Source organism: Schistocerca serialis, chromosome 4 (assembly GCF_023864345.2).
Source record: "Schistocerca serialis cubense isolate TAMUIC-IGC-003099 chromosome 4, iqSchSeri2.2, whole genome shotgun sequence".
Taxonomy (NCBI): Eukaryota; Metazoa; Arthropoda; class Insecta; order Orthoptera; family Acrididae; genus Schistocerca; species Schistocerca serialis.
In genome coordinates, this window is record NC_064641.1 from 634,685,446 (window position 1) to 634,711,485 (window position 26,040).

Genomic DNA, 26,040 nt, shown 5'->3' on the forward strand with positions numbered 1-26,040 from the left:
CATTAAACTTATAACAACCTATGTTTGAGCCGGCGGTTACAAAAATGAGACTTTCACAGGACAGACTAATATGATGAGCTGGTAATAGCCAGTTTTGAGTCTGAAGACCACAATAATAATGACAATAAAACTGAATCTAAATATGAATGTGTCATAGACTTTCTTGTGTGCAATGATTAATATCTTCAGACAGACTTTGTTCAAAGAGAGCTCTATTTACAAACTGTTGCTGTGGAAGAACCTGGAAACCATTTGAAATTCATCATTTGCATATTTTTTCTGCTAGACTTCCTGTTCAGAAATGATCAAACTCCTCACCCACCTAGCATAACAGCAAAAGCTAAAATGTAACAACAATTATTTTTTACAAGTATAAAAAACAATTCATCCAACTATTTCTGACTCAAATCAAGATTTGTTCCATCAGATTAGAAGCAAGAGTACTTGTAGGTTTTTGTCAATAGATGCGAAAATAGACTGCAGAGGAATACTCTGCTGATGAACTCTTTAAGAGATATTTTACACTCTTTTAGAAACTGAAGCAATTCTACTGTCTCAATGATTTATCAACTTTAGTTACTAACAAGTATCAAAGTTTTGTACAGACTAAATTATCATAATTTTGTACATGTGGATGTGTTATCAATATGGCATTCATCAATACTTCTGGCTTCAGAAATGATTCCACTGATCTTTTAAAAACAGACTTCAGTACATTGTATGCAAAATCAAACTTAAATTCTAAAAAGAACGATTTGACATCATATGCCAATGAAATTTAAAAAAAGATGTAGTCTGTGTCACACTGAGTGCGGGACTTGACATTATGGTATGTAACATTATATACTTTAGATTATACGAGTTGAGCAATTTTCTAAACAGGCACTTGTGCGATTGTCACAGTTTATTTTAAGTGTGACACTGCAGTTCAGTCATAAGAGTGGTAAAAAGCTAAAGTATTTAATGATGATCAACAAAACATACCTGTTAGTATATTAGCACAGCACTTACCATATTTACCCAAGTATAAGATGACACGGTATTTACCCAAGTATAAGATGACCCTGGATATAAGATGACCCCACTTTCTTAAGAGCCTCCTCAAGAAAAATTTATTTAACATATTCTGACTAACCAAAATTACAAACTTTTACTGATGTAATGGATCTGTCTAAATAGTTAACATTACACCTATTCTAAATTTACACCATTTATTGCTTGTCTACATTTTGAGAATACAATGAGAATTAAAATAAACAAAAAAATTATTTACTTTAATTTGTATCTTCACTACTGGTTTTGTTTGCTTATTCTGTCATCTGTGGTATCACTACTCTTAATCATCATCATTATCCTAACAGGACAGTTGTGAAACTTATACCTCCACTACCACAAATATTTGAGTGTTTCTTCTGAATATGTTGTGATTTCTGAGGTTGTGAGAACTGCGGGACTCTTTCTTTTTTTTTTTAACACAAAGCGGATTTCGCTTCTATTTTCTTGTGAGAATAACGTCTCTTGCTTCCAAACATATTTCTGCCTGCTGCTGTCCCATTGACTGTGTAGACCCAGCACCTGACACACCCCCAATTGTTCCTGTCATACCTCACAATGAACATTGAGAACATTGGTGCACAAAACATGTAAGCAAGCACTGGCCCCCATCTAGACTTTTTGTGTCTCCTGCAGACATGTATGCTATTTTTGAGTATTTATCCAACTCAAAGTCAGTTTGATTATGAATTCAAATGGATCCAGGCAAACTGCAGTTTAAATATGGTACATGTTTGTAAAAAGCCAAAGTACGTAGTATACATTCCCAAGGTCGGCTGCACGGTAGTTCTCAGCCAAACTGGGTAACTGTTCCCTCTCAAACTTTCCGTAGTGCTGTGCTTAAGTAAAACATGGGAGGCAATATCTTCTAGGTTGCAGGTCATATGATAAACAGCAGCTAACACATAAGTAAAAGACTGCAATCACCATTCAGCCAAGTCTAGTAACATGTGTTCATACTGTCTCCACAATGGGTCTTTCTGCTACAATTTATTCTCACAACAACAGCTGCAACAATCAGTTTAACATGATTTACTTAATTTGTTAGATGTTTCATTCTGGATTAATTTTCCTTCTCATTCCATCTCAATGTCATCATCTTCTAAAGCTGATTAAAAGCCGGTAACGATATTCTCCAGTATTCTAATGCATGTACAGCAATCGAGTTTTTCATTTGCAATCCACCTGATAAATCATTAGTCTCTCATAACCAAAGAAAATACTGATTTCAGTCAGAATCAAGTAATGGTTTTTAAAGGACAAGATTTTTAACTTTGAATGGTACTTTTACTTTAAAAAACAACATAAATGTATGTCAATGGTATCCGTATATGTATGAGGATCTTTACTGGAAACCTGTTAAAAAAAAAAAATTCATAAATTCACTGTAGCTCCATTCATTGACATATGGTCACGACACACTACAGACATGTAGAAAAACTCATAAAGTTTTGTTCGGCTGAAGCCGCACTTCAGGTTTCTGCCACCAGAGCGCTCGAGAGCGCAGTGAGACAAAATAGCGACAGGAGCCGAGAAAGCATATGTCGTGCTTGAAATGCACTCACATCAGTCAGTCATAACAGTGCAACGACACTTCAGGACGAAGTTCAACAAAGATCCACCAACTGCTAACTCCATTCGGCGATGGTATGTGTAATTTAAAGCTTCTGGATGCCTCTGTAAGGGGAAATCAACGGGTTGGTATGCAGGGAGCGAAGAAACGGTTGAACGCGTGCGGGCAAGTTTCATGCATAGCCCACGGAAGTCGACGAATAAAGCAAGCAGGGAGCTAAACGTACCACAGCCGACAGTTTGGAAAATCTTACGGAAAAGGCTAAAGCAGAAGCCTTACCGTTTACAATTGCTACAAGCCCTGACACCCGATGACAAAGTCAAACGCTTTGAATTTTCGGCGCGGTTGCAACAGCTCATGGAAGAGGATGCATTCAGTGCGAAACTTGTTTTCAGTGATGAAGCAACATTTTTTCTTAATGGTGAACAGACACAATGTGCGAATCTGGGCGGTAGAGAATCCTCACGCATTTGTGCAGCAAATTCGCAATTCACCAAAAGTTAACGTTTTTTGTGCAATCTCACGGTTTAAAGTTTACGGCCCCTTTTTCTTCTGCGAAAAAACGTTACAGGACACGTGTATCTGGACATGCTGGAAAATTGGCTCATGCCACAAATGGAGACCGACAGCGCCGACTTCATCTTTCAACAGGATGGTGCTCCACCACACTTCCATCATGATGTTCGGCATTTCTTAAACAGGAGATTGGAAAACCGATGGATCGGTCGTGGTGGAGATCATGATCAGCAATTCATGTCATGGCCTCCACGCTCTCCCGACTTAACCCCATGCGATTTCTTTCTGTGGGGTTATGTGAAAGATTCAGTGTTTAAACCTCCTCTACCAAGAAACGTGCCATAACTGCGAGCTCGCATCAACGATGCTTTCGAACTCATTGATGGGGACATGCTGCGCCGAGTGTGGGAGGAACTTGATTATCGGCTTGATGTCTGCCGAATCACTAAAGGGGCACATATCGAACATTTGTGAATGTCTAAAAAAACTTTTTGAGTTTTTATGTGTGTGTGCAAAGCATTGTGAAAATATCTCAAATAATAAAGTTATTGTAGAGCTGTGAAATCGCTTCAATCATTTGTGTGTGTTTATATATATATATATATATATATATAGACACACACACACACACACACACACACACACACACACACACACACACACAGAGATATACTGTCAGATAAAATAAATTTGTACAAAACCTCAATAGCCAAAGAGCTTCATCTGTAAGTATGAGACAATTGCTATATCAATCTATTGAACAATGTAAAAACATTGGCCTTGGGAGCAATAGTATAATGTGTGAATATAAGACAACCCCATAGTTTTCAAATGACAAATGTGGGGGAAAACGCCGTCTCATAATCGGGTAAATACGGTACCTCCAGAAGGTAAATTTCTCAGTACTGTGACAGGCATATAATAAAATAAGTACAAGATGTCATCCTATCCATTGGAACTATTGACTCCTTCCTTGAAAAGGAAACATGAAAGGTTGGGGAGGGTCAGAAACACTCGGGCCCCAGGGCCACAGGATCCCACCTTTTGCCACAAATACATATCTACAGACAATAATGACGACTCCTAATGCCAGTCAGTACATTGGAGGCAGCTGCAAACAAGCAACACACACTAAAAAGACTCAAGGCTCTGCTTTGTTTTTCCTCATGTGACACCTGCACAAGTGATTGTTTATCAAAGCAGAATCCACAGATACATCTGTACAGCTCTTTCAGTCAATGAAAGACTGAAATCCCCACAGAGTGCTTCACAATTCTGCAAGTCTTTTAGAATCTTCAGATATTTCCCAGACTTTTTCATGCAAAATTAATTTTCTTGAGAATTGCACAATTTTCAGAAAAACTGCCACCCTGTCTCCTCACTGTGCAGGAAGAGATTAATGTGAGAAATCCACACACTTGGCTGCAACTTCATGTTATCTATGAAACTGATACAGTCAAATTTTTGTTACCACTGAACATGTTAACCACTGAATATGTTGTGTGAAAATTTAACATATCAAAATATGTTAGACAATGAACCACCTATTTGTAATTGGTACAGTGCGGATACTGTTGGCTGCAAGCTGATATGGATGTACTAATTCCGTACAAGAGAACATTGGAAGTGTTAGTAATTGAAGCAAGAATCATCTTCAATGATTCTCTCAAAACAATGTGTATTTTATTACGTAACAGTACATTAGCTTTTTTATGAACATTTAGTGGTAACAAAGATCTGTTCAGAATGGATTCAGAACAATCTGATTGAAGTTCAAAACAGGCTCATGACACCAGTGTAAGGAAAACAAAACTTGGATAAATTTGAGGAAACTGGAAAGTAATCATTAATCAACAGTTTGCATGTTCCCAGATGACTCAAAATCAACAACAGTGGTTCATTTCTGAATCCCTTCCAAGAAAATAGTGGCAGGTTTCTTTGATTAAACTGTATATTTCACGATCATTACTTTAGAGAACAGTTAAAACCAAAATCCATAAACAATTTGTTTGTTGCAAGTTGCAAATTACATCACGAAATTCACCCAATTTATCTCCTTATGAATTCTTTTTGTTCTCATATGTAAAACAAAACATGTGTAGACAGCAATTCTCATCATCTCAAGAAGCTGTTGAATATTTCCAAAACCATGTTTTTGAGGTGCCAACATCAAAACAGAAAAAAATGTTTTCAGGACTGGTTTGAAACCATGTCAAAGAGTAAACAATTTTAAAGACCAAATTTTTGAAAAATAATAAAATCATCTGTACCAAAAAATGTTTTTCTTTAATTGTTTTCACAGAAATTTAAAAGGCAGCTCTCATATCTACAGTGTTATGCATTTGTAAAGTTGTGTACTGCTGAATATGAACAAACGTTCTCTCCATCTTTTTATGTTGTTTTGTTCCTTTTTCCCTTAAACTGTAGTAGTACTGTTGTGTACGCATAAGTCATCTCTTCTGCATAGCTACAAAAGACACATTCTGCTTATATATTTTTTTGTCTTACATAAAATTTTGATTTAAAATATTCCGTACCAGTATGTTTCTTTCACTAAATTAGTATATGTTTCATTTTAAGGTACTGCCTAAGAATGATATTTGGAAAAAAAATTTCAATTTTGACTTATTTGCCAATCACCATTTTTAAAATATTAAGTTGAAAACTTGAACTGCCTACAAGATATTCTGATTTTGATGATGCAGTCTGGAGGTAAAAGAAGGTTGCCAACTCTTGCTATACATGATCAGACATTAAAGCATTACTGACTTTTAATGAGACAATGAAAAACACTAAAGCACCAAAAATTTACTTTTGCAGGTAAGGAAAAGGAAAAAAGCACTTAGAGGATGAATCAAGCAAATAGTGGTTAGAACTTGAAAAGTGTCAAGTGCTCAAATGAGGCCTGATGTGAAAACAGAAGTGAAGATATTACTGTATAATGACAAAGAGACATGGTAAGTGCCCGTGTGCTGCCTGTGGGAAGCATGAGCTGGAAAACAACAACGATATTAAAAGCCTTCTGACAACGTCAGTCTTAAAACTTAGCAAATGCATCACATAACTCATTCTTTATACATTTCTAAACATTCTTCATTATTATCTTTTCATCCATTCTGTCTGCTTCAGTATGTTATACAGTAACAAACCTGGAACGTAAGTTGTTTCTGTGCTGATATCTTTGCTCACTAGAACGTGAGCTATCTCTAGTGCTGCCAGCTGACATCGTTCCCACTCCACTGTCAGAATGGTCTTGGGAAATATTCTGAAATAACAAGTTCAGATTTTCAGGTCCAAGTTTACACACAATGTGGTAACTTAAAATGATTTAACTGAAAAGTGGAAATAACAACAAGCTATTTTGCGGTTACTTGGATACCCTAAATTTCTATTCCGTCACATCTCTATTTTTCAAAGGGAACTTACAGAATCCAGCAATCCTCTAACTAGTTTCTTCATCTATTATCTCAGCAAAATAAAACATATATTAAATCAAGGTAGCTATGAGATTACAATATTACGTAGCTATGCAGCAATATACTTACTGCATCAGAGTTTTCTGACTTCTCACAAGGTGACCGTGCCTACTAGTTATCACCGATTTTGTCCAAATTTTTGGTACACGCAAGGTTGGTCAGAAATGAAAGTGAAAAAGTGAGAGCTCCAGACGGCCATACGTTTAGAAAAACTAGTATTTTTGGCATGGTCTGTATATATATATATATATATATATATATATATATATATATATATATATATATATATATATATATATATATATATATATATAATTTTCAATATAATAGAGGGAAACATTCCACGTGGGAAAAATTATATATAAAAACAAAGATGAGGTGACTTACCGAACGAAAGCGCTGGCAGGTCGATAGACACACAAACAAACACAAACATACACACAAAATTCAAGCTTTCACAATAAACTGTTGCCTCATCAGGAAAGAGAGAAGGAGAGGGAAAGATGAAAGGATGTGGGTTTTAGTCTCTCTGCCCAAACTCTTTGTCTTTAAATATGTCTGCTTGTGTCTGTATATGTGTGGATGGATATGTGTGTGTGTGCGAGTGTATACCCGTCCTTTTTTCCCCCTAAGGTAAATCTTTCCGCTCCCGGGATTGGAATGACTCCTTAACCTCTTCCTTAAAACCCACATCCTTTCGTCTTTCCCTCTCCTTCTCTCTTTCCTGATGAGGCAACAGTTTGTTGCGAAAGCTTGAATTTTGTGTGTATGTTTGTGTTTGTTTGTGTGTCTATCGACCTGCCAGCGCTGACGTTCGGTAAGTCACCTCATCTTTGTTTTTATATATAATTTTTCCCACGTGGAATGTTTCCCTCTATTATATTGATATCATTAATTTGAATCCAACAATTACGTTTGTTATTGTCACTGTTGCATTTCGAAATCTTTTCTGTCGTCTTATTTTCCTCTTTCTGTTTTTGCCAGTAGTTTCACTTTGTATTTACCTTCTCCTTTTTACCGTAATCTGCTATACTATTTTATCCCGCCTATAAATACTCAATAATACGTAACCCACTTCCTAACCATAACCAAAAAAATTTTTTTGCCGCTTTCAGCACTACCGCCGCTATAATATCCACCGTTTCTAGTTCACAAACAGTTCCTTTCAATTTTTAAACAACCATTTCGGCCAGTTCTAATAACTTTCGCTTTATTTCCATTTCCGTTTTTCTCACATCACTTATAATTTTTAGCCGCTTCCCACAGGTTTTTACGTCATTATTTCTTCGTCAGACCATTGTTAGCCTCATTTTCGTAATCTTCCACCACAAAACCACTTCTTTTAATATACTACACGCAGTTGTTTCGAAATTTTCCCGAATTTCTCCGTCCTTTAACGTGTTTTGGCGGCAACACAACCACCTAACCTTTATGCACATCGTTGTCTACCAACCCAAGTCCAACATAGCCCAGCTGTAACCAACACCTTTTCGCCTTTTTTCATTCCAGATCTCCTGTTACTTTCCGGTTCACCTTTATCTCTCCCCATTTATTTTTATTTTCATTTCACCTTATGTTACACTTTCCACCTTCTAATACCATGTCACCCTCACAACACCCCCACAACAACCCCATTAAGTTTTATTTACATTCCCTCCGCAAACATGCCTTCGCCCTAGCCAGATTACGCTCCCATATTCTATTTTCTCAGGCTTGTCTGACATTTGGCATTACCCCCAAAGGCCTCACACTTTAAGTTCCCATCTCTGGCTGCAACCCTTCCTTAAAAAATCTCTGCCCAAACTCTTTGTCTTTAAATATGTCTGCTTGTGTCTGTATATGTGTGGATGGATATGTGTGTGTGTGCGTGTGTATACCCGTCCTTTTTTCCCCCTAAGGTAAGTCTTTCCGCTCCCGGGATTGGAATGACTCCTTACCCTCTCCCTTAAAACCCACATCCTTTCGTCTTTCCCTCTCCTTCTCTCTTTCCTGATGAGGCAACAGTTTGTTGCGAAAGCTTGAATTTTGTGTGTATGTTTGTGTTTGTTTGTGTGTCTATCGACCTGCCAGCGCTTTCGTTCGGTAAGTCACCTCATCTTTGTTTTTATATATATTTTTAATTTTCAATTTTTATGTTACTCATACTGCAAATGAACTGAAATAATGCTCAATATATTGTATTTATTAACACTTTCATCAAAGGCATGAAAAAAAAGGCAAATGTAAACTTTGAATTGCAAATAAATTTCCAAGACAAGATTGCACTTACAGGATCCATGAGGACTCTGCAAATAACTTTCCAAGAAGGGACTGTAATTAAAGTGTCTGGTCAAAAAAGTAAGCCGAGAATTCTCATTCATCAACATCAATTAAAATACTCTTTTTACTGTCATGTACGATAAAATACTCACTTCTGTATGTTCTGTTTTCAGGTTTGCAGTATCTGTCAACTTACAGCTGAACACTGGACCACTGAGGGCAAAAGCAGTTACCAGGAAAGGACAGGATATGAACAAAGTGACCCTCTTGTTGCCAACAGTCTATGTGTGCCTATGTGAGGTTTGGCTCATTTGTACCAGGGATTCAAAAAGTAGTGGAAGTGTACATGGCAAAATATAGTAATGCCATTACTTCGCCAAAATCTGGGAAACTTACAACAGCCTTACACAAAAATGTTTTGACTGGTGTGACAAAGCCCTACACACAGAGTAATAAATTTCTTCTGTTAACTGACTCATGGGGAGGACAAACAAATCCACAATTATATGATGAGATTTTTCAAGATTTAGAAGAATTGCCATTATATACTATTAAAATGATTCGCTCCAAATGAACTCTGCTAGTGCAACCCTACAAAGTCATTTTTATCACCCTGTAAAGAATTTGATCAAGAAGCTTCAATAAGAAATAATGCCCCAAGAAGACTGCACCAGCTATACTCACCAATATTTTGTGAAATGTGTTACGTATGGTTTTCTAACAAACTATGTGATGAAACAGAATCTTTTATCAATGTAAACTAAGTTTGCTTTTCCTGAAAGCATTATAAAACTAACATGTAACTGCAACAATGTGGCATTTATAATGTGTGTCAGATGCAGAGAAAATTACTGTTCCCCTGTTTTTACAATCAACAAGTGCATATCATCACCTGTAAAATAATAAAAGTAATTTTATATACAAAGTTCTCATGTACACTTTACAATCCCTTAATGGAAATTTATTTGCAATCCCAAACTATATTTTGCCTTTTCTTTTCATGCCGTTTATGAAAATGTTAATACATACAATATAGTGAGCATTATTTCAATTTATTTAGATAATAAGTAAGGCAAAACCAGAAAATTAAAAATAATTAAATAAATAAAAAACTGTTTCTGTATAGACTCGATCCCATGACCCTTGGATTGCTGTTCTCTAGTCTTCCTGCTGCACCAACTACTTCCTGCAAACAATGTTAACATAAATGGCTCATGACTAACCCAATCTGCATCAAATGTGCTGTTTTCTCTAAACGCTTGGCCATCTGGAGCTCCCACTCACTTTCATTTCTGGCCAAGCCATGCTGTTAACAAGTGACCTACTTTAAAGGTAGCTAAACATACACTTATCAGCCAGAACATCATGACCACCTACCTAATAGTCAGTGTGGCGATGCATTGTGGCATGGAAGTAAGTAGGGCTTGGTAGGTTGCTGAAGGGAGTTGGCACCATATCCACACGCCCAAAACACCTAATTCCTGTACATTATAGAGGGGGGGTGGGGGGGGGGGGGTGATTAGCTCTGACATAACGTTCAATCACATCCCAGACGTGTTCGACTGGGTTCAGATCCAGCACATTGGGGGGCCAGCACATCAATTGGAACTCCCCACTGTGTTCCTTGAACCATTTCATCCACACACCTGGCCTTGTGACTTGGCACATTATCTTGTTGAAAAATACCACTGCCATCGGAAAACATAATTGTCATGAAAGGGCGTACGTGGTCTGCAACCACATTATGATACTCCTTGGCCATCATGGTACCTCGCACAAGCTCTAGTGGACCCATGGATGCCTACGTAAACGTTCCTCAGAGCATAATGGAGCTGCCACCAGCTTGTCTCCGTCCTGCAGTACAGGAGCTATTCCCCTGGAAGACGATGGATTCAAGTCCTCCCATTAGCATGATGAAGGTATCAGGATTCATCAGATCATGCAATGCTCCACCACTGTGCCAATGTCCAGCCAATGCTCACATGCCAATTTCAGTCGTTGTTGCCGATGTCGTGGTGTTAACACTGGCACATGCATGGTTCGTGGGCTGTGGAGACCCATCATTAGCAGCGTTCAGTGCACTTTGTATTCAGATACACTTGTACTCTGCCCAGCATTAATGTCTGATGTTAGGTCCACCACAGTTCATCATTTGTCCTGTTTTGCCGGTGTGCTCAGCCTACAACACACAACATCTGTAATGAGGGGTGGCTGCCCAACCCCACAACGTCTGGATGCAATTTCACCTTGATTTCGTCATGTGTGGAAGACACTCACCACACCACTCCCTGAACACCTAACAGGTCATGCAGTTTCCAAAATGCTCACGAAGAGCCTATGGAGTCATCACAATCTGCCCTCGGTCAAACTCAGATAGATAGCGTGCCCTCCCCGTTCTACACACGGACGGCACACTCACTGATATAGCATGCACAGTGTATGTATCTGACTAGCAGTCATTATTCGCCAGGTGTTGCTGCTGTCGGGATTATATCAATAGTAGGTCAGTGGTCATAATGTTCTGCCTGATCAGAGTACATGGACAAAGTAAAATTTTGTATAAAGTTCTTTCTTAGCAATGCAATCAATCTGTGTTATTCAATCAATTATGCCAGAGACACATATCTACACACTGACGAAAAAAGGAAGCAGCAGCCCACTTTGACCTACAAACCGTTAACTCAAAATGAGTATCAGTGGATCACTTACATCAAAGTGCCTAGCCAGAGAATCTTCCAAGCATTGTATGCACGATCACTTTAGGAACCTCTGGCAGCCTAAAGGCTACTCCCAAATCACATAGCTGCAGGCCACACTGCACAAAATAGCTGTTTTTTAAATTAACAGGTAGTCATAACAATACAGGTTAATAGAAAATCCAAGAACAGTTGATTATGTCTGTTTCAATGAGGTGTATGACATGCAGTCTGTCTTTGATTCCTGTGCAGCAACAACCACTAACACAAATATTCCTCCTATTTGCAACAAATTTTCACTATAAGGAAACATGAAGGTAGTTATCCCACCAAAATTGCCATAATATGAACAACTGTCATAGCTGGAATAAAACTTACTTTTGTCTCAAGTAGCTAAAGAGAAACATACATACAAAAGCTGCTACAATCAATTTCTAACCACAAGGGTCCGTTATCCAACTAAAGGTGGTTGGTTCAAATATTAAATTAGAGGTAAGGGTCAGAGAGACACTGTAGGACAGTACAGAAACAAAATAAAAAAAGAAGTATTATGCTTCAGTTTGTCCTACCATTAGCTATGACTTTCCAGTTACCCAGCAACATAACTTTTGAGGTTTTAAAATTTCATTTTCCTCTTATCTGAGTTTAACATGACATTACTTTTAATACCTAAACAGTTTTATTCCCTCATACTAATTCTGATTCTTTATTGGATGAAGGAAGGTTTGAATTTGGAAACTAATTTATCTGTCAGCTTTTGTTTCTGACTGTGTCTGTCACCACTTGGTAAGCAGAATTTATTTATAGGGTGACAATTATTGAACTATATGAAAAGAAACCGAAATTAGTTATAAACTATGGCATCCACACACTTTATTCAACATTTAAACATCACTAACAATATTCGGATTTAGGTTATGACACGTTCGATATGCCTGCCACAACTGGCGATGATGTGGCACTGACGAATAGCGAAATTCTGCGTGACCCACTGAAGTGTCGGAAGATCAATGCTGTCTATGACCTCCTGAATGGCTGTTTTCAGCTCAGCAATGGTTTTGGGGTTATTTCTGTAATATAGCCCACAAAAAGGAGTCCCATGCATTCGGATACAGAGAATATGGTGGCCAATCGAGACCCATGCCAGTGTCTCTGGGTACCCTATAGTCAGAATGCTGTCCCCAAAGTGCTCCTCCAGGACATCAAACACTTTCATATTTCAATGGGGTAGAGTTCCATCTTGCATGAACCACATCTTGTTGAAATCAGGGTCACTTTGGACGATGGGGATGAAATCATCTTTCAAAACCATCATGTACCATTCGGTAGTCACCGTGTCATCAAGGAATATTACACTGATTATTCTGTGACTGGACACTGCACACCACACAGCCACACATTGAGGATGACTTCTCAATTGTGAAATGCAGATTCTCAGTCACCCAACTGTGTCAGTTTTGCTTACTGAAAAATCCATCCAAATGAAAGTGGGCTTCGTTGCTAAACCTAAACATATATGTGCATGCTAATTCCCCTCAAGCCCCGTGGCCAACTGTCCAGTTTGAACATCCTAATGCAAACCATTCAGAAGTTATGATGGTTTTATTTCATATAGTTCAATAATTGTCATCCTGTATATAGTTAGTAGAGAACACGCTTTCCATATCGTGGAGTTACCTACAAATAACACAACTCTTGTATAAATTGTTGCGCATGTAACACCTGAAATGAGTTTTAATCATACAAGTTACAAATAATGAAGAGTAAAAAGTAATCACTCACAATATAATTGCAATGTTTAGCACTAAAGAGCATTCAGTACCTCAACTATACAAAGAAAATTAATGTTACTTTTATTTTTTCAGTTATTTGTATTCCATTCAGAACTTTCCAATATCATATTAATTATACAGGTTATTATTATTGCAGCCAAACACTCCAGTCTCATTTATCAACTATACAGGGAACTTGTGAGTTACAACAGATGTTTCTCACTTTCTCCAGAGAAGCTGAACAAAAGATGATTTTCCAACTTTATTGTTACTGAACAATAATTTAATTTTTAAGTTGCAAAGAAGCTAATGAATTCTGTTGGTTGTACATTTATATATGTAATTAACTTAACATGTTCACATATAAAGATATATTAATCCATTATGCAACTGACATTTGTGAGAAAAATAAAATTTGAATTACAGGTCACAGACAAATGTTGGAACAACATAGTGACAGAATTGCCGGCCAATATCTTCAGGATATGGAATTCCAGTACTGCTGACAGATACATTTAAAAGTCAAAAACTCATCTTAGTCTTCAGAATTATTAGTTCTTTTCACAGCAAGGAGAGATTGGCAAGTTGTGCAAGGATAGAAAGGAGCAGCACATCACTCAGAACCCAGTATGTGCTGAGGGCAATAGGTGCGTCATTACCTCACTTAGATCTGAGTGACTTACTCATCCTTTCTAACCTTCCTCAACTTTTCACTTGTTTCTCTCTGAGGAAGAAACTAACAGTTCCAAAAGCTATGATTAGTTTTTTTCGCTTTTGAATTTGTCTATTGATGATACTGAAATTTCTTCTCCTGAAGGTAAGTACAGGAGAGCCATTGTTTCCTCTTTTTAATTTTACGTTTTCTCGAATGAATTTTTCCTTTGATAAGAATGTTTACACAAACATTATAGTCTGGCAACGGAGAAAATAATTAAATAAGAAATACTTGTAAAACAAATAATGAACTAATATAAAATTATATTATATAATGGTAAGTAAATCTTATTAACCTGTGGTAAAAATTTTGGTTTCTCTGTTTGTTTCATGAATGGATGATCCAGTACATCATGCAGAGATATTCTATCTTTAGGATTCTTCTTCAGCATAGAATCTATTATATTTCTTGCCTCTGCTGATATGTTAAATGGCATCTGAAATCAGAGATAGTTCAAAAGTTGTATAATAAATTCACGACACATGCCACCTAATTGAAATAGAGAAAATGATTTTGAAACATCAAAAGTGATGAAAGCAACCAATGACTTGTCACACACACATAGAACAATGAAGGGGTAGATGATTCAAAATTTTGTGAACAAGGACTGCAGTGGCCTGGACAAGGAAAATGGTGGTTAATTATACATCCCATCCAATCTTACACTGTTAAAAGTAAACCATACACATTAAATGAAAATGAATAAGGCTCAATACAGATGACAAATTATTTACAGACAGTCAGAAAGAGCTTGTGGTGCCTATGGGCAGGTTTATGTAACACAATAACTCAAAATATTACTTACTGGTAAATGAAGTTATAAATCAACTAATTCAATATAAATAGTGCAAATGATACAGCCCACAATTAAGAATTTCACATATTAAAACAAGTGTTAAAACTTACAAGTTAGATTCCTTTTTTGTACTGTAACTAGCATTATACTCTTTGTGATCACAAATTAATGATCATATTGTCAATAATGCCACACACCTACAATAAATCACTGAGCAGCCTTGGGTCACATTGTGGCAGTGCTAGCCAGTTAGTAATTAAATAAGGCACATAATCATCCTACATGAAAAACTTTATCAGTGTTTGTTAAAAGACAGATCATGGACCATGTGAGCTGCAGCCTCACCCTAGAAAACACATTTGACAAATGACAGAGGCAAAATGTATGGAGGCTGGTGGGAATATGAATAGATGTCAAGTCATTGGTAGAGTCATGGAAGGCAATAGAAGTCTGATAGCCAATGCAAGTGATAGATAAATTACTAATGACACAGCAGTGAAGAGCACCTGATCATCAGTATAACAATGGTCAACTCAACAACCCTCATAACCATGACCCATATTCTTACAATCATACATTATTCCAGTAGATGTCACCCATGCCTATCAATGGTTCAACAATGAAAAAGCACCAAGCAACTGAAACAGCTGACGGACCCATGGACTGAAGGCTAGGGTGGGGTGGGGGAATATGCCAAGGGCATAGTTGATTACTACCATAAAGTCAAATTAATCATGGCTTTACCTGTATGTGTGTGTGTGTGTGTGTGTGTGTGTGTGTGTGTGTGTGTGTGCAGGTGCATGCGTAGTGTCAAATGTGAGATTCTATGGAATAATCACACATAGTAATTAAAAATAAAGATGTTAAGTTTTATTTAAAAATATGATTCAATCTTAGTTAATTAACAACATGGAAATAAATAAAAAAAAACAGTATGTTACTAGAGAGATAATAGGCATTGAATTTATGATTTGAATCCTATCATGCCACATGTTTAGCTACCAATGAATTCATTAATGTGCTACTAATGTTTTATACATAACTTTGCTCAGAAATCTTTTGTTTTCAAAGGTAATTTTATCGAGTTTTTTTTTGGGGAAAGGTATCATGTTGATAAAGAAAATTGATCTACATGGGAGCCAACCTTCAAACCTGTAAGTACCAAACAATTTGGAGACGGCTGCTCTATAAGGCCCCCTTGTGTAGTTTTTGCACATATTCCATGTAGGAATGTTTCATATCACAAAGGCTGGACTTCATAATTTGCGTACCTCTAACTCACCAGATACTAATACAATTAAGCACTTTTGCAACTTCATGGAATAACATAACCCCCTACTCTGCATCTTCTAAACCTCCATCCAACACTGAAAGTTACTTAGAATATAGTAAAATAATTCAATAAAAGGAAAAATGAACTGGTCTACTGATGGAATGAACTGGAAAATAAACATATTTGCTAGGTACACTGATTTGCAGCATGAATCTCATTCTTTTGTGTTAAATTTTGTGCAAAATATTTTCCTGTGGAGCGAAAGCAAAACATGTATTATCCTGCTTGTTCACTGCTATAGAGGTGACTGGTTTAATGTTAACCCTCAGTCAGCGTTGGGGGGCATGAGAATACCCCCTCTAACAGTCCAATGTGCATGGCACCCCATATTGCCTCTGGTTAGCTTCCATTCACTTTGTTATGAGCATTTGTAGTGAATAGTCATTGTGAGCTGCTGTTAATTTGACTTGGTAAGTAGGATAAGTTACTGGGGGCATGATGTGACCCAACCACACAGGTTACATTATGAACTGAGTAATTTTAAACACTTTATATTTTTCATTACTTACATAATATCACTTAGCATGGCCAAACATGGAAGAGTGGGTGTTCAGATCAAGATTTTGAAGCTATTGTCACTAAATGGTTACACAAGGTAGAAATATTGAAGACAGTGATATTGAAACTGCCAATGAAAGTGATCCTGAATGCAACAGTGAACACAATACTGAATCTGAACTCAATATATCACACAGTGATGAGTGTGAATGAGTTAGTGAAAGAACAAAACAGAAAACTTTCTATGGACAGAACCAATGTAAGTGGTCAGCAGAAGAACCTAAGAGAAATATTTGAACACCTGCTCACAATATTATAGCACATCTTTCTGGATTCAAAGTGAATGTACAATGTCTTGACCATTCTTGTACATCAATGCATGTATGGGAATCCACTTTTTCAGATGACATGCTAACTGAAGTTATAACACACACAAATGAGAAAGTCAAACAATACAGAATAGATATGCCGATGAAACCAGAACAGAAATGAGAGATGTTTCACTGTTTATTTTATTTATTTATTCTTCATAATTACTGCTTATTATCTAAAAAGCTAAAATAGGCCATACAAATAACATTTCCTCAGATAGTTATAACTTATGTATTAATTATTTCTCTCTGATACTTAATTTATAAAAAATAAAAAGAAAGGGGGGGGGGGGGGGGGGAGAGAGAGTAAAAACAAAAAAACTACTACTCCCACTACTACAAAACTACATTAAAACCCTTAACCAATTATCTAGTTACTAATCTATTACAAACACTACACAATTTGTTCTCTATTTGTTCATTTATTTTGGCACATTTAACTTATAGATAGATGGTTGTTTCTGCAACTGGATCCGCCCTCACGGTACCCCGGTCAACAGCCACAGTCTGCTGGATTCCTTGGGCATCGGACAGCATGTCAGTAGCGTTACCCCTGTAGCAAGTAATTCCACCTATCACTGTTACTTCTTAAAGTCCACACTTCCATGATTACTTACACCAACACAATGTAGATTCTTGGGACAGTTTATCATCAGGTCGCCGACCTCAGTCATCTTCTCTCCATCTGCAGAGTATTTTGTCTAGCCTGGACGGTAGCATGACGACCTATGGTTGAATGCCTTGTGAAGTCTTCCTTGGTCTTCCTGGATACTTCGGCTGCAGTATCATACACAATGTGCCAGGTCAACTCACTCCTTAGCGCTGCTTTGGGATCCCGTATCCTTAATACCTGATGTCCATTACCTGCTGCATCTTCATAGTGTGTGCAGTCCCACAATGTGTGTTCTGCTGTGCCTACACTTCCACAGGTGCAGCTATCATTCATCTACCTTCCGATTTTATATAGATACATGGCATAAGGGCCATGGCCAGTCAAGTAATGTATCAATCCACTCGATGGGTTACAAAATCTCATTTCTAATCTCTCCCTGATGTTAGGGAGAAATCGTATGTTCCCGTGCCAGTGCCTGAAGATTCATTTTGCCACAGTTGTAATATGTGATCTTTTATTGCCTTTTCTGAATTGGCCTCAGTTTCTAGCACCCTTCATACTTCCATTTGATTGCCCTTATTTAACCAGTAAAAGGCTCCCCTTTTCCAAATTTCCATGTCCAGTGGGCATATTTCTAGAGTTACTAACAATGTATCATTTGGAGTAGTGAAGTAGGTGCCTTGTTGAACTCTTCTCACTACTGCAGTTGGCTTCACTAGCTGCAGTCCATGAGCCCAGACGCTCACACTGTATCCTACGACTGATGCTAATATACACTGGTGGTATACTCTGATTGTCTTCAAGGGAAACCAAAACTGTCTATTTGCAATGGTTATAATTTTATTCATTACATCTGTACCTTTCCTGCCTGCTTCCTCTACATGATATGCAAAGTTACAACGTTTGTCCAGAAATACCCCTAGATATTTTGTTACTGCACTTCTCCCAATTGTTACATTTAATTTTATTTTAGGTTTTCTTATTAGGTTCCCTTTCAGAAGGGGTATGTTGTTTTGTGAGGTGCTAGTGACAATTTAACACTCTGATAACAGCCCTCTCAGACCACACATTGAACCATGTGGACAGCCTCTTGTTATTGTCTTGGTTATCTTCTTTCTTGGGCACGTTAAAGAGGCATATTGCCCATGGCAATGATCTCTCAGGCAATTATACAATACTTCTGGGCACTCCAAATCCCTAAGGTGACAACAGGAAGATGGCTACTGTAGGTTATCAAAAGTGCCAGCAGAATCAATTATCATCACTACAGCATACATAGAATGAGTATCTGTCACTAGCGAAATCACTTTATTAATTGTGTGTTCAGTTGACTAGCCTCTTCTTAATCCGTACTGGTGAGGGCTCATCCCGTGTGGCAGTATGTGATCTTGTAATCTTTTGCATAATAGTTTTTCAAAAGACAAACTGGTCTGTAGAATTCATGTATCATCTCGCCCTTTACTAATTATCACCACTTCAGCATTCTTACACGGTGCAGGGACGCTTCCTTGCGGGAGACACTTACTGTGCAGATCGCACAAGTAACTATCTAATCGGTCACATAAGGCTTGTACTACTACGGCAGGGATCCCGTAAGGTCCTGGAGATTTTTCTTTTTCAGTCTTAAAATGATACGCCTAATTCCTTCTTGTGTGAAGGGGTACACAAGTTTATTGTTCGTATATCATCTATCTCCCCTTCTTCTCCACCATTAGGAAGTAGCGTTTCCATTAGCAGCCAAGCTGACTGTTCCCAATGGGAGCATAGATAAAAACACTGATGATCGTATTTTTTCGCAGACTATTTTATATGGTACATTGTGCACAATTTTCTGTGACAATCCCATCATTCCTTCTGAATGTGGATTGTATTTTCTTACAGACTACTTTGTATGGTTTACCCCAGGGATTGGTTTCTAAGTTAGCCTCCACAAATTTATTCCATCTTTCCATTTTTGTTTTCCACACCTCTTCCTTAAAATGTTGTTTAAAATACCTGTATCTATGCAAGCTTTGGACTCTTTCTTCTTGGATCATGCTGCTCTGGTATAGTTTCCTGGCTGTTCTTGTTTCGCATCTTAATTTCTGTGGCGCCTCTGTCCAGATACAAGGTACTCCTTCAGAATTATCTCTGCTGATAGGTATAGATGCCTTCATTGCCTTATGTATAGCAGCTGTCAGTTCTTGTGCTTTAACATCTCCATTATCACACAGCGATGGACTTCCTGAACACTAAAACACTCTTCTTAGTTCAGCCCGGTTAGTGTCTTTGATGTTATATTTGGCCCTTGTGTGCACGTTTTCGTGTCATCTTGGATTTGCCTTCCAGTGATGGTACTGTCTATGATATTGTGGTCACTCAATGTCATTCCACTCACAATCTTCCAGCCTTTCACACGGCCCACAGCTGTTGTATTTGCTAAAATGATGTCAATGTCTGAGGTTGCTCCAACCCTCCCTCTGTAGGTTGGAGAATTGTGAGGTGCATTCAATACCTGTAGGTAGAGTTCCATAATGGCTTCTTCTGGTTGTCTTTCACAGTCATCCGTCAGGCAGCTATTCAACAACACTGACTTCACATTTGCATCAATGGAGTACACAAGAGGCTTAGTTCATCCTATGTGACTAATACCCCTTAGTCTTAGTAGATACTCGTCAATCTCATCACTAAATTGAAAGTACATGGAAACCAGGATGCAACTCTCCCTACCAGTTAACATGCCACACAGATTATGTTTTTTGAACAGTATTGTGATATTTTTGTCACTGTTATGGTCTTGTTAAGTACTATTATTGCTGTCATAGGACACTGCCGTTGTGTGATTACCTTGGCAGTTATTGGCATAATGGGTATCTTTCCTGCCTTTGTATATGATTCTTGGAGGAATAATACATCTAACTGCAACTCCTCTGCCACTCTTCTAGCCTCATGCAATACGCTGACACTTCTCATGGCATTAAGCTGTCCTATCTTTATCTCATTACAGGTGATGGGTATATATTTGACAGTCTTGCCCTGCTTGCCTGCAATCGAATGCTAGATGACCATGCGTCATTACAAATTGCTTGTACAAAGTAGAATGATTCATTTCTTATGGTAGAAACCTGCTTCAATAACTTCTCCAGGTTTTCCGCTTCTGTTGGCAGGCTGCTCACCCTGAGATGGATTCTATCTATGAAATCAGGTACCGGAAAAGTAATATACTCCCCTTCCGGAAGCTTATACCTTACTAGATGTCTTAACGCTGTAGGAAGCATCATTGGCTCTTCCAGTCTACTGAGTTACATAATGTCCTCATGCTTTCATGGATCTGTTCTGGTCTGTGTTTTATTGTTTACGTCTTTGTAGAAGGTATCTGTATCCTGTATGAGCTGGCTCTGAGTCTTGTACTGCTTTTGTTGTAGATTCACTTCCTGCACTGGCGGATCTTCTTTTACTTTTGCAGGTAGTGCAGTGTATTCCTCAGGACATTTGTTGTCACATTCTACATACAACTGCCCAGTTTTTGTCACAAAATCCTGTTCACTTGTATTATATATCACTCCTAAATCCGTCTCTGACCTTGCTTCTCTGTTCTATCGCATAGGTCTGAATTTTTGTTAAAAAATACCTTTCCTGCTTTTTCGTAGGTGTATGATGTTTTACTTTGGTCTGTGTTGCAAGCTCTGTTCTATTGTAGTTACTGCTCACTTTTTGCCAGAAACTCTTCGCCCTTCCAGCATCCGTCTTCCTCCTTGATGGTAATTTATGTTTCTTACATAGATGGAACTTGATAGCATCATTACAGTCCTCACTGCTTTCTACTCTTATGAGACACCTACCCATAATGCATTCTTAAAATCTGCCTTGTTAGGAGGGTTTGATACATGTGACATTCGTTTCTGTTCCCTGTGCATCTTTTTATCCCTTTATTTACATGGCACACACATAGAATGAAGGCTTTCACGGCAGGTGTTGTCATCACTTAACACTTCCGGGCTGAGATGCCATAGTCCATACACAGAACTCTCCCCTGACGTTTTGCCTCCAACTGCGGAAGGCATCCTCCAAGGACAATCGGCGAACTGCAATGAGAGCGCGAATGAGCGCCGTACATATAAGCCATCCAGAGGGCGCCGCTGTTAATCACGTGACAACGGCTGTGGTATGATCTCTGATATTGTCAACTTTCTGAATTGAAATTAATCAATTGTCATGCTGTTGCTGCAATGTTGACATCCATATCATATCCAGCTTAATGCCTTCATCTTTTCTATTAAAATTATTGCAGTGTTTGGCAATCTCAATGGCCTCTCTGTACATTCGCGCAGAATAATGTGACGTCTTTGCTATGACGGTCGTCTCACTAAACTTTATTTCATGATCACCTTCCTGAAAAACACGTTCGGCTACAGCCGCTTTATCAATATGTCCGAGGCGGCAGTTCCTTTTATGTTCACCCAGACAGGTGCTGAAACTTCTTTTTGTTGTGTCTATATAGACCTTTCCACAGCTGCATGGAATTTTATAGACACCTGGTGTAGCTAGAGTATGTCGTATGTCTTTTGCGGATCTTAAACATTCATTTATTTTCGTAGTGGGTCTGAAAACAGTTTCTACATGGTACTTGCTTAGGATTTTTCCAATGCAATCAGTGACCTTACTGATAAATGGTAAGAATGCTTTCCCCTTGGGTTGGTGTTAATCCTTGTGTTCTGGTTGTCAGTCTAGGGCGTAGTGCACGATCTATCTCTCTGTTGGAATACCCATTCTTCTTTAAGGTCACTCTAAGGTGTACAATCTCATCATTCAAGTGAGCTGGATCACATATTTTGTGCACCCTGTCTATTAATGTTTTAATCACACCTCTTTTATGTCTTGGGTGGTGGTTAGAATCTTTCTGCAGATAACGATCAGTGTGTGTGTCTTTTCTGAAAACCTTATGACCCAATGATCCGGGTCCTCTCATTTGATTACAGTCAGGTCCTCTCATTTGATTACAGTCACATCTAAGAAGTTCGGGTGACCATCAGTTTCCTTTTCCATAGTGAATTGAATTCTTGGATTAATACTATTCAGATGAAGGGAGGAGGATATTAGTGTTTAACGTCCTGTCGACAACGAGGTCATTAGAGACGGAGCGCAAGCTCGGGTGATGGAAGGATGGGGAAGGAAATCGGCCGTGTCCTTTCAAAGGAACCATCCCGGCATTTGCCTGAAGCAATTTAGGGAAATCACGGAAAACCTAAATCAAGATGGCCGGAGACGGGATTGAACCATCCTCCTTCCGAATGCGAGTCCAGTGCGCTAACCACTGCGCCACCTCGCTCGGTACTATTCAGATGTAACAGGAAGGCAACAAGTTCCTTTTCCCCAAGGATCCATATAGCAAATGTATCATCTACATAATGATACCATCTGGCTAGTCTTTTTCTAGCTGTTTACAGCGCTCGTTGTTCAAAGTTCTCCATGAACAAGTTGGCCACAGCTGGACTAAGAGGACTTCCCATAGCCACCTTGTCAATTTGTTCATAAAAAACATTACTATACTGAAAATAAGTTGTTGTAAGGCAATGTCTGAATAATGCCAAAATGTCACTAGGAACAATGTCCGCTATACATGTGATCGCTTCATTCACCGGGATCATGGTAAACAACGACACCACATCAAAACTGACCAGGATATCATTAAGGCCCACACTAATTTCCTTAATAATATTGATGAAGTGATATGAATTTTTAACATGACTGTCAGTTCCACCAACATATATGGACCCATGGGGACGAGGAATTGGATGCCTTCCTGTTACATCTGAATAGTATTAATACAAGAATTCAATTCACTATGGAAAAGGTGGCAGGGGTAAAATACAGGGAGCGAAAGGCTATTTACAATTTGTACAGAAACCAGATGGCAGTTATAAGAGTCGAGGGGCATGAAAGGGAAGCAGTGGTTGGGAAAGGAGTGAGACAGGGTTGTAGCCTGTCCCCGATGTTATTCAATCTGTATATTGAGCAAGCAGTAAAGGAAACAAAAGAAAAATTCGGAGTAGGTATTAAAATTCATGGAGAAGAAGTAAAAACTTTGAGGTTCGCCGATGACATTGTAATTCTGTCAGAGACAGCAAAGGACTTGAAAGAACAGTTGAACGGAATGGACAGTGTCTTGAAAGGAGGATATAAGATGAACATCAACAAAAGCAAAACAAGGATAATGGAATGTAGTCAAATTAAATCGGGTGATGCTGAGGGAATTAGATTAGGAAATGAGACACTTAAAGTAGTAAAGGAATTTTGCTATTTAGGGAGTAAAATAACTAATGATGGTCGAAGTAGAGAGGATATAAAATGTAGACTGGCAATGGCAAGGAAAGCGTTTCTGAAGAAGAGAAATTTGTTAACATCGAGTATAGATTTAAGTGTCAGGAAGTCGTTTCTGAAAGTATTTGTATGGAGTGTAGCCATGTATGGAAGTGAAACATGGACGATAACTAGTTTGGACAAGAAGAGAATAGAAGCTTTCGAAATGTGGTGCTACAGAAGAATGCTGAAGATAAGGTGGGTAGATCACGTAACTAATGAGGAGGTATTGAATAGGATTGGGGAGAAGAGACGTTTGTGGCACAACTTGACTAGAAGAAGGGATCGGTTGGTAGGACATGTTTTGAGGCATCAAGGGATCACAAATTTAGCATTGGAGGGCAGCGTGGAGGGTAAAAATCGTAGAGGGAGACCAAGAGATGAATACACTAAGCAGATTCAGAAGGATGTAGGTTGCAGTAGGTACTGGGAGATGAAGAAGCTTGCGCAGGATAGAGTAGCATGGAGAGCTGCATCAAACCAGTCTCAGGACTGAAGACCACAACAACAAACAATGGAAAAGGAAATCGATGGTCACCTGAACTAATTAGATGTGACTGTAATCAATCGAGAGGATGGATCATTGGGTCAAAAGGTTTTCAGAAAAGACACACACACACTGACCATTATCTGCAGTTCGCCGATTGTCCTCGGAGGATGCCTTCCGCAGTCGAAGGCGAAACGTCAGGGCAGAGTTCTATGTATGGACCACGGCATCTCAGTCCAGAAGTGTTAAGTGATGGCACACAAACTACTGCTTGTTGGATTTTCTTACAGTCTTTTCTGATCTGACCTCCTTTGCCACAATGTCCACAAATTACTACTAGTTTTTCACAATGACCTGCCAAATGAACAAGGTCTTGGCATTGAACTACCCACTACAAGATAGTCTTTCACTGAAAACAAACGAAACTCAAGATATTCTTTTTGTCACTTCATGAGAGCTGTTCTAACCTCAGGGATCACTTCAATAACTTGATGGACCACTTTCCTTCCCCTTGGTCCTGTTCTGAATCGTACTGTAAAGCTGTTTTTGAAGCTTTCCTTAGTTAGATCATCATCAACATTCTGCATGTATATCGTCTTTCAGTGCCTTTGCATCTGTGTCCTCTGGGATCTCGTACAGTATCATTAAAAGTATCTTTTTTTTAGGCTATTCACAAATCAGTGTCCCTTGCACCTTTCTGTTGTTCAATATTTTTCCATGCCACTTTGTGTAGCAGTTTCCACGATGAATACATTATTGGTTTGCTTGATCTTCCTTACACAAATTTTCTCTTTGATGGGGTTTATTAAGGTAGTTAGTTTTTGTTGCACTATTTTTGCCTCTTCATTGGTTTTTGACTTTATGAACTGTATTGTTTGCAATATCAGTATTTTAGCTGCAGGAGCTGTTTTGGTTGCATCTCTACTAGGTGGTGTCATTAGCACTGCACATGCATACGAATTTGCTGGTTTGTGTGGATTTTCTCTATAGCTTTCCAAGAACATTACTGAAAAAATTTAGAGAACCAGCATTTGATGCTGACTGCAGAGCAATTGTACCGCTGCCAGCATACATTTCGGATAAGGAACATGATGGCAAGAGAAATTAGGGCTCTTATGGAGGCACATAGACTTTCCTTTTTCCCCTCGCTCTATTTGTGAATGGAATGGAAAAGGAAATAACTAGTATTGACACAGTGTATCCTCCAACATGCACTGTACAGTGGCTTGTGGAGTATGTATGTAGATGAAGATGCAGTCAACATGAAAAGATTGGATGATGAGGCATTCTCTATACTTTTGAGAATTTGAGAAATGATAATGATAAGTTTTTCACCTATTTTAGGACGCAAATTTTTGACAATATGCATGTAAGAATAAAGGAGTCAACCCAATGTCGCAACATATCCTTCAGAGAATGTATGCAACCCATATGTATGTTGGCAGTTACAATAAGGGAAAACAACAAACCTTTGAAATAAGATTATAATTTCTATTCCTTTTTTCAATGGACTTTAATATATTATATAGCATTGTGGATGTGG

General features: G+C 38.3%; 1 protein-coding gene across 1 annotated transcript in view; it reads right to left on the minus strand.

The window, feature by feature from the left end:
• The window catches only part of LOC126475475 (serine/threonine-protein kinase PLK4), a 245,383-nt gene that overhangs the window by 74,702 nt on the left and 144,641 nt on the right, over window positions 1–26,040 (minus strand). Inside the window, exons 7-8 of the mRNA XM_050103366.1 lie at window positions 14,356–14,496; window positions 6,292–6,407 (exon numbers count right to left, since the gene is read on the minus strand). Coding sequence (XP_049959323.1) covers window positions 6,292–6,407; window positions 14,356–14,496 — 257 coding nt within the window. The remainder of the gene's footprint in view (window positions 1–6,291; window positions 6,408–14,355; window positions 14,497–26,040) is intronic.